This window comes from Triticum aestivum, chromosome 6B (assembly GCF_018294505.1).
Source record: "Triticum aestivum cultivar Chinese Spring chromosome 6B, IWGSC CS RefSeq v2.1, whole genome shotgun sequence".
NCBI lineage: Eukaryota > Viridiplantae > Streptophyta > Magnoliopsida > Poales > Poaceae > Triticum > Triticum aestivum.
In genome coordinates, this window is record NC_057810.1 from 682606199 (window position 1) to 682615379 (window position 9181).

Consider the following 9181-nt stretch of genomic DNA (forward strand, 5'->3'; position numbering starts at 1 on the left):
GGATCCGGGGAGAAGAGCGCCCTCGTCGCCGCCGCCGTCGGGGATCGACCACTGCCGAGCCCGCCCCTCGTCGCCGCCCGGGATCACCCGTCGCATCCTCCACCGGTTATTGTGTATTTTGTGATCTTTGCGAGCGAGCGCTATAGTTCATTGACGTGCCGGTGTGCATGTAGATGGATTTGAGTCCGTGTGAGAAGTTCTTGCTCACCGATTCGTCCGATTCAGACGACTCGGACCATGCTTGCCAACTTAGTTTGCTTCCGTTTGTTGTGGATGATTGTTGTACTGTGTTGAATTTGAATAATTATTTAGTTTACTTCCGTTTATTGTATCATGCTGGATTTGATACATTTTACGGGTTGATGAGATGTGGATGGCAGCGGTGCAAGAGCAGACACCGCAAGCCGACCCCATATAAAAGCATATTCGACGAATATACTTTTATACGGGTCCGTTTGGGAGGTCTACATCTGTGGCCATCCTTGCTGGCCCGCAAAAGCCGTTTTCCGTAAACTGCAAATGCGTTTTACGGGCCGGCGGAATGCGGGGTCTGCTAAAGTTGCTCTTAGGCATGGGACATCATACCTTGTTTGGCCAGTCCCATGAACCAAACTTTATTCCATACTCTGGTGTTTGACGAATAAAACCTGGTTTTACCGCCACACGAAAGTATGACGAGGGGGCGCCCAACCGTGTTTCTTAGATTGATCTACCGGTCGATGAAGATTGGCTGCATAGGATGCTCACTCCGACGTAATTACATGACGAGTTGCACTGACGTACTCAACATGACCACACACCACGTCACAGCCGACTCTGTCGGATGCAAATGCTTTTTTCCTACTAGACATAAAACCTGCATTCAACTGCGGCGCCCGTAGTTGACCGGAGGAAGACTTGCCCGTTGACCGGAGGAAGACTTGCTCGTTGGCTTGTTGCTACTTCCCTTCCTCGACGACTCCCTGTCAGACTTTGATGATGATCGAATATGCAGGGCCCAGAGGCTCGGCAGCTTCTCCCGACGACCCGCGCCGAGCCAAGTCTTTTTCATATACTGTAGTATACAATCGCGCCACTTTAGATTTTTTTTCACCTGTCACTGCCATGGCATTTCGCATTACCTATAATAAGGAGAATAGAGATGGAGGATCCAAAGAACACACGTACGGAGAAAATATCCAAGTAACACATAGGTAAGCTGTCGTATATACTAGTAAGAACGAAGAGAATCATGACCAGGCCGAAGAGCATCAGTCCAATGATGATCTACACCAAGACATCCAAAAACACAAACGCGTACTCTGGTCATCACGATGTTTCCGATCGGCTTCATCTTAAAAAGCTAGGCTAGAACGGCTTAGTTTACTTGACCGGAGAAGACTTGGTTCACTTTCTCCGACGACCGCTGACGTCGGTCGGTCCGCATGCGGGAGTCGCTGTGCAGGGCGCAGAGGCTCAGGCGGACTAGGCACCTTCGCCCCGACGACGCGCACGCGCCGAGTCAAGTCGTCGTTATATAATCACGACGAAACCATTCGCCAGTCTGCATCACAATAATTAACAACAGGAAGGGAACCACAGCCGTTGAGTGAGAGAATGGAGTGTGGTGGCATCTCCGCCGTGCAGGTGCAACCGGCAGCGCCAATGGATCAGCCCGGCCAGCCGGCCAAGCCGCCGGTGCAGCCATGGGAGTACAGCCTGCGGAAGTACCTCCTGCTGCTGGCCGCCCTGGTGGTCACCGTCACGTACGCCGCCGGCTTCAGCCCGCCGGGAGGCGTCTGGCAGACCGCCCACGACGGGCAGCCCGCCGGCGACCCCATCATCCGCGGAACCCACTACCGCCGCTACCTCGCCTTCTTCTACTGCAACGCCACCGCCTTCGCCGCGTCGCTCGTGGTCATCGTCCTCATCCTCATCCTCGCCGTCCGCCACGACAAGAAGGGGAAGGACAGCCGCTGGGTCGTCGTGCCCCTGCGGCTGGTCATGGTGCTGGACCTGCTCAGCCTCATGGGCGCGTACGGCGCCGGTACCTGCCAGGACAAGGTCTGCATCGTCTACTCCGCGGTGCTGGTGGCCGCCGTCTTCCTCTACATCGCCGTTCTCAAGATGATGGACTGGTGGGGCCCAGACAACAAATCCGGCTCTGGTTGCGACGGCACAATGTCCACCGCACCCAACCGCAACTCCAACTTCGACGGCGTGATGTCCACTCCTAATCCCGACTCCGATCCCGGCACGATTTCTTCCCCCGTCCGCGACTCTGATCCCAATGTCAGAGAAGAAGAGGACCGTAAACGCGAGGCCTTGAAGAAGCTGAAAGCCGACGAACGGCTCCGCAAGGTACTGATGCTCCTGGCGACGTTCGCGGTGAGCATCACGTACGTCGCCGGGCTGAGCACGCCGGGTGGCTTCTGGGACACCACCGGGATCAGCTACCGCCCGGGCGACGCAATCCTCAAGGACCGCCACCGCCCGCGCCTGACGGTGTTCCTGCTCTGCAACACCACATCGTTCGTAGCGTCCTTGCTCATCATCATGCTGCTCATCATCGACGGCAAGAAGCTCCGCGAGAAGAAGGCTCGGTCGCTCGTGCTCTACGGGTTCATCGTCGTCGCGCTTGTCAGCCTCGTCGGCGCTTACACCGCTGGCAGCTGCAGGGAGACAAAAACCACCATCTACGTGGTCTCCCTGGCCGGCGGCATTCTAGCAACAGCATACATCCTACTCTATGCTTTCTACACTTTAAAGTCTTCTCGTTCCAGTCCAACGCAACAAATTGATGCAATTCAGCAGACTACTGATAATGTCAGGTACTGTTTGCAACTGAACTGAACTCTGCTTCTTCATTCTCCGCGACTGAACTGAACTCTGTTTCTTCTTTCACCGCAGTGCTAGAAAGGGTCTGGACAAGGCTCGCTCTCTTGTTCTACTGCTCGCCACTCTTGCCGCCACCATCACCTACACAGCGGGGTTGGACCCACCAGGTGGCGTTTGGCAGGACAAGGGCGATGGGTACATCGCCGGCGACCCGATTCTAATCACAACGAACATTAGGAGGTACAGGGCCTTCTACTACTGCAACTCGGTTGCGTTCGTGGCCTCCTTGGTGGTCATCGTCCTGGTCCAGACGGAGAGGCTGATCAAGCACCACGTGCTGGAGGCGGCCATGATACTCGACCTGTTTGGCCTCATCGGCGCATATGCCGCCGGGAGCTGTCGGGGCGTGAATTCCTCCATTTACGTCATGGCTTTGGCAGGCGCTGCCCTGATCTATGTGGTGATCCATATTGTCTTTTTCACACTGGAGCTGGATCACAAGGACAAGAAAGACGACGATGAAGATGAGTTGCTGGAGAAGAGGCGCAAACGGTTGCTCCTGTTCGCGATCTTGGCGGCAACCATCACCTTTCAAGCCGGCCTCACCCCTCCTGGCGGGTTCCTTCTCCAGGACGACACGCTCGGGCACCACGCCGGTGACCCGATCCTCTTGCACAACTACCAAGTCCGTTACTATGCCTTCTTCTACTGCAACTCAGTGAGCTTCATGCTTTCCATCGCCCTCATCATCCTCCTGGTGAACCCCAATCTGTACAGACCAGCCATACGAAGCAATGCACTATCCGTTTGCACGGCGGTGGGCTTGTTTTGTTTGATGGGGGCCTACGCTGCCGGAAGCACGCAACACCGCAAGACATCCATCTACATCTTCGTGTTGGTGGCCGTGGTCCTCCTCGTTGCAGCCGGACTGCTGCTGGTATTTTTGCTGAAGAGAAAGCGCAGCAATGCGGTAGTTGCGCCACCCAGAGAACAAAACGAAGAAGAAAGGAAGGAGGTAGAAGAAAAGAACGAGGATGAAGAAGAAGCGAAGAAGCATGCAGGGCGCAAGTACCTGATGCTGCTAGGCATCTTGGTGGCGAGCGTAGCCTACCAGGCCGGCCTCGAACCGCCCGGCGGGGCGTGGCAGAACAACGACAACGGGTACGAGGCGGGCAACCCGGTGATGCACGACAACAGGAGGGCCCGGTACCTCGCCTTCTTCTACAGCAACTCCATTTCCTTTGTGGCTTCCATCGTTGTCATCATCATGTTGCTACCGCAATGGCTGCCAAAGAAGAAAGAAGGAGAATGGGAGAAATGGTCGCTGCGGGTGATGAACTGGACGATCCGACTGGATCTGTTTGCTCTCCTGGTGGCCTATGCAGCCGGCTCCAACAGGGGGTGGAAGACATCTGTTTATGTCGTCGCACTCGTCTTTGCCGTGCTGAGCTACTTTGCAATCCATACAGTACTGGCATGTACTGTATGTCGCCGTGAGAGGCACCAAAGCAGCTCTGTAGTGTAGCTCTACTATGTGAGGGTGATTGCTCATCTGAGCTCCGTAGTGTAGATCTCTAGTCAGCACGCCCTACTCTAGCTACATGTTCCTCCTTGCTCAAGGGCTTAATCGAAAAGCTTCCCAGTTTTTAGATTCGTAGTCTAATTGATGTAATCAGATATTCAGATTAACCTGCATCCCAGTTGGGGCATGCTGACATTGTTTGGCGACCCACTGGGCAGGTCTGTCTGTATCTTAACCCTGCATGGTAGGTGGCATTTCCTGACCCTATGTGTACTTTCTATCTCACAAGAACTCGAATGGGAAGTGCATGAACTGCAATTGCATTTGTATTCAGGAAAGTGAAGCATTTGTTGCAACCGAAATATGCTTTAGTATGTCACTGGTTACAGTCTGAAGCATTGTGTAATCCTAATAGTATTCTGGTCAGGTAGAGAGGAAACATACCCTGGATCCGTGACCCAACTCTTAACGGCGCAGTCTCCCTAGCGTGGCAATTCACCGAACACCTGCAGGGCGCCCGACCCCGAATGCAGAAGCAGGCAACTGAGCTGACCAGGCCGCCATCGTGAGTAGCGTGGTTACCGTGGAGCATCAGAGCCTGGCGCCGTCTAGGCTGGAGAGAATTCCACGCGTGTGGGTCGCCTCGATCGGAAGCAGTTGCTGGAGCCGACGAGTGGATGGTGCGCGGATGCAGGCGCTGAGATTCAAACGAGCGCGCGAATCCAGCTCCGAACCAGCCCCGCTTGGCCGCTCTGTCCCTGCGATCTCCCACACGAACGACACGGACAAGCGGACGGCCAGGAGCAGCGTGGTGCAGGTCGGGGTGGGCCGTCGCCGGCGATCGCCGGGAAAGGAACAGCGCCTAAAGCATCCTGCGCGGCTGCGTCTGGTGTGGCCGAGCGGTAGGATGGGCCGAGCGAGCAGACTCGGGTAGGCTTTAACCGGATCGATACGGCGGGTACATGCGGCCCGTTGGTTTTCTGTAAATAGCATATAAAATAGTAAAAAAAATGTCTCAAAAAAAATATAAATAGTAAAAAAAATGTTTGTTTCTGCCGTCAAATGAAATCATATACATATATTTTATACTTATAAATAGTTGATCCCACTACTTATATTACTCTCTCTATCCTATTTTTTTACACGGTACAATTAAAGTCACTCACATACACAAGCATACACGTATCCCTATAAACGTACGCATGCACACCCTACCCTTATGAGCACCTCCGATAGATTGAGCAGACATAACATCTTAAGATTTTCTGAAGTCACCACAGACGGCTTGTAGTCGACAGGAACATCTCCTCCCACTGAACGAACATTGCCGGAAGCCTGAAATAAATCCAGAAATATTACGAACACCAATGTCAAGTTTAGGACGTGAACCTTGATGGGCTGGGGATACTACTGTCCTCCTAACCATTCAACAACATATTGGTTCGCCTCTCTGTCCCATATTAATTTACGTTGAAATAGATGTATCTAGATGTATTTCAATACTAGATACACCCATTTCAGCATCAGTTAATATGGAATAGAGGGAGTATTTTTTTGACAGAGATGAATACACTCAAACATATACACATACACTCACTCATGAACGCACGCACACACGCACCCCTACCTTTATGAGCACCTTCTGAGCCGACACAACATATTGAGACTGACGAAGTCGCCACAGACATGTTGGTGGTCGACGGGGAAAAGAGTGCAATACTAAGAATCTAATGATCTTAACAGGTTATAGCCTAGGAGACTCCCCCCCCCTTCTCAAATTTTGCAAGTCACAAAGTTGCCTCACACAAGTTCCATTTACATATTTATGAAACTAAGAACCTGGTAAAGAATTGATAGATAAATCAGGAAGATTATCACATGACTTTGTTTGCAAAATATTTATTTTCCCATTCTTTTTTTTAGCTTTAGGCAACATTGATCATAACGCTCATTTAAGGAGTTTCAAAGTGATACATGGCTTTGCCCCATCATGGTGGCGTCAAATGAAGTGCAAAGCAGCATTTTTTGCCATATTTGTGATAGAAGGAGCTCTCTGAACAGTTGTGGTTATAGTGCTGGTCAGATTCCTGGCAGCAAGTTAATTTTGACATCTATGACCCCAATTAGATAGTTTCCGCCATCAATGGCAAGCTCAACAAATTTCTTCTTGGATATGTCAGCCATACCCTCCATGAAGGTATCATGCACATTAATTTACTCTCATGTAAATTAATTGTGTGTAAAATAAGATGCTTAATTCAAATATAAAACGTAGGAAATCCTACACGACCCAAAATATGTCTTTCTACAAAAAGAGAATCACCATAACATGATGTAAATATTTGTTTTGTAGAACACATAAAGGTAATCACCACTCAGTGGCATATACCTTATTATTATGGTTGTTTTCATGATATAATCTTTGTGCCTTCATTTTTGCTTTAATCACATGTAGGTAATCAGTCCTAAGTAGTGTAGACCTTATTTTTATGGTACTTCACACAACCTTGTGTTAACTAAAACACTTTGAAGGTAATTACTATATGGTGGTGCAGACCTCGCAGTTGTGAACAAAATTATACATTGCGATAAATGCAATCCATAAGTTGTGTGCATTTTTTTAAAGTAGTCATATCATTTTTCAAGCGTAATCAACACGTAGCAATATAAATTGCATACATACATATGTTGACATAACATGTGCAGACATCACATAATAATAGGTACAAATTACTAACAACACATATGTACAAAAACTCAAAAACTAGAAGCTAAGCACGAAAGAAATATGGAAAAAATGGCAATAGGCCAAAACTTGGCAGCCTACTACCGTGGCTCAGGCCTCCTTTTCTCTCTCTTTATGATTCTTTGTAGCTTCTCGTATAGAGCATCAGCAAGTGCCCAACCGCCCTTTTGGCCGAACATGGGTGGCTTTTCACCAGTCGAACTGCACGATCAGGTGAGGGAGGCGACGGGACGGTTTCTGTCCCCATCGATTAACCGTCTCCAATCCTGATCCAAGCGGCGGCAACGACCACCTCTCGGACGTCCGTCATCGTCACCACAATGACAAGGGATAGAGAGCCCCGATGTTGCCATCCTCGCCCTCTAAAGAAGAATCAACATATGGAGCCTCATCTCATGTGAGACTCCATTGAGTGTCCATTCGTGAATCTAAGACCAGTTGGGTTCGACTCCCCCGGTCGGCGAGCGGCATAAGCCCTTGCCAGTACGATGAAGCGGCCGCGACATGGCAACTGCAATAGGGAGGCAAAGCTGGTTCTCTGTTGTTGATGACATCCCCACACGCAATAGCCGACATAGGGAGGCGCCACCCAGGGTCGACGCGTGACAAAGCAGTCGCTGAGTCCACCTCCTCATGCACGGGATTGAGAGATGACATGTCCAAGGATCTCGATGGTACTGGTGCTACGGGCTTGGCCTCCTCAGCATCGTCGTCTGGTGGTGGAAACGACGGCGAAGTTGGGCACAGGCCCCAACTGTGCAGCGGGCACGGCCGCAATGAAGGAGGAGTTGCGAGTTTTGGTTTGATGTTGACGTCCACCGTCTCGTTCACTGGCTCCATCACTTCATCCTTGTGAAGCATTTGAGCGGTTGGTCTTGCCAGAATCCTGGCCGACAGTGCTGCTGCCACCAAGATGGCCGGTCTAGGCTGAGCACCAAAAAGTTTGGCATGGTGGTGACCATTGATTCCTCATACACCAAATCCTCGATGAAAGCTACAACGACGCTCTCTGAAATAATGAAAACCATGCCGACAACCTTCGAATGACAAAGATCGTGCACATTACGGTGGTGGCAACGAAGCCCGCCAATATCACAACAACAACGTGAAGGAAATATGCCCTAGAGGCAATAATAAAGTTATTATTTATTTCCTCATTTCATGATAAATGTTTATTGTTCATGCTAGAATTGTATTAACCGGAAACTTAGTACATGTGTGAATACATAGACAAACATAGTCACTAGTATGCCTCTACTTGACTAGCTCGTGAATCAAAGATGGTTAACTTTCCTAACCATAGACATGAGTTGTCATTTGATTAACGGGATCACATCATTAGGAGAATGATGTGATTGACTTGACCCATTCCGTTAGCTTAGCACTTGATCGTATAGTATGTTGCTATTGCTTTCTTCATGACTTATACATGTTCCTATGACTATGAGATTATGTAACTCCCGCTTACCGGAGGAACACTTTGTGTGCTACCAGACGTCACAACGTAATTGGGTGATTATAAAGGTGCTCTACAGGTGTCTCCGAAGGTACTTGTTGGGTTGGCGTATTTCGAGATTAGGATTTGTCACTCCGATTGTCGGAGAGGTATCTCTGGGCCCACTCGGTAATACACATCACTGTAAGCCTTGCAATCATTGTAACTAATGAGTTAGTTGCAGGATGATGTATTACGGAACGAGTAAAGAGACTTGCCGGTAACGAGATTGAACTAGGTATTGAGATACCGACGATCGAATCTCGGGCAAGTAACATACCGATGACAAAGGGAACAACGTATGTTGTTATGCAGTTTGACCGATAAAGATCTTCATAGAATATGTAGGAGCCAATATGAGCATCCAGGTTCCGCTATTGGTTACTGACCGGAGACGTGTCTCGGTTATGTCTACATAGTTCTCGAACCCGTAGGGTCCGCACGCTTAAAGTAAGATGATAGTTATATTATGAGTTTATGTGTTTTGATGTACTCAAGGTTGTTCGGAGTCCCGGATGTGATGAAGGACATGACGAGGAGTCTCGAAATGTTGAGACATGAAGATTGATATATTGGGGGACTATATTTGGACACCGAAAAG

At 49.8% G+C, this 9181-nt stretch overlaps 1 protein-coding gene and 1 long non-coding RNA gene across 2 annotated transcripts; one reads left to right on the plus strand and one right to left on the minus strand.

Moving 5' to 3' along the window:
• Nucleotides 1-683: 683 nt before the first annotated feature.
• On the minus strand, nt 684-5257 carry LOC123139215 (uncharacterized). Its single transcript, XR_006469508.1, has 2 exons — nt 4784-5257; nt 684-1099 (listed from the first exon to the last, which is right to left on the minus strand). It is a non-coding gene; the product is annotated as an uncharacterized lncRNA (long non-coding RNA).
• On the plus strand, nt 1528-4601 carry LOC123139214 (uncharacterized). Its single transcript, XM_044559012.1, has 2 exons — nt 1528-2810; nt 2890-4601. The coding sequence occupies exons 1-2, from the start codon at nt 1597-1599 to the stop codon at nt 4340-4342; spliced, it is 2667 nt and encodes an 888-aa protein (XP_044414947.1). The 5' UTR covers nt 1528-1596; the 3' UTR covers nt 4343-4601.
• Nucleotides 5258-9181: the final 3924 nt, after the last annotated feature.

Excerpts from the sequence above, each read along its gene's own strand:
- LOC123139214 (XM_044559012.1), top strand. The coding sequence starts at position 1,597 with ATGGAGTGTGGTGGCATCTCCGCCGTGCAGGTGCAACCGGCAGCGCCA. Across the intron at positions 2,811-2,889 it reads CAGACTACTGATAATGTCAG|TGCTAGAAAGGGTCTGGACA; the intron begins GTACTGTTTGCA and ends CTTTCACCGCAG.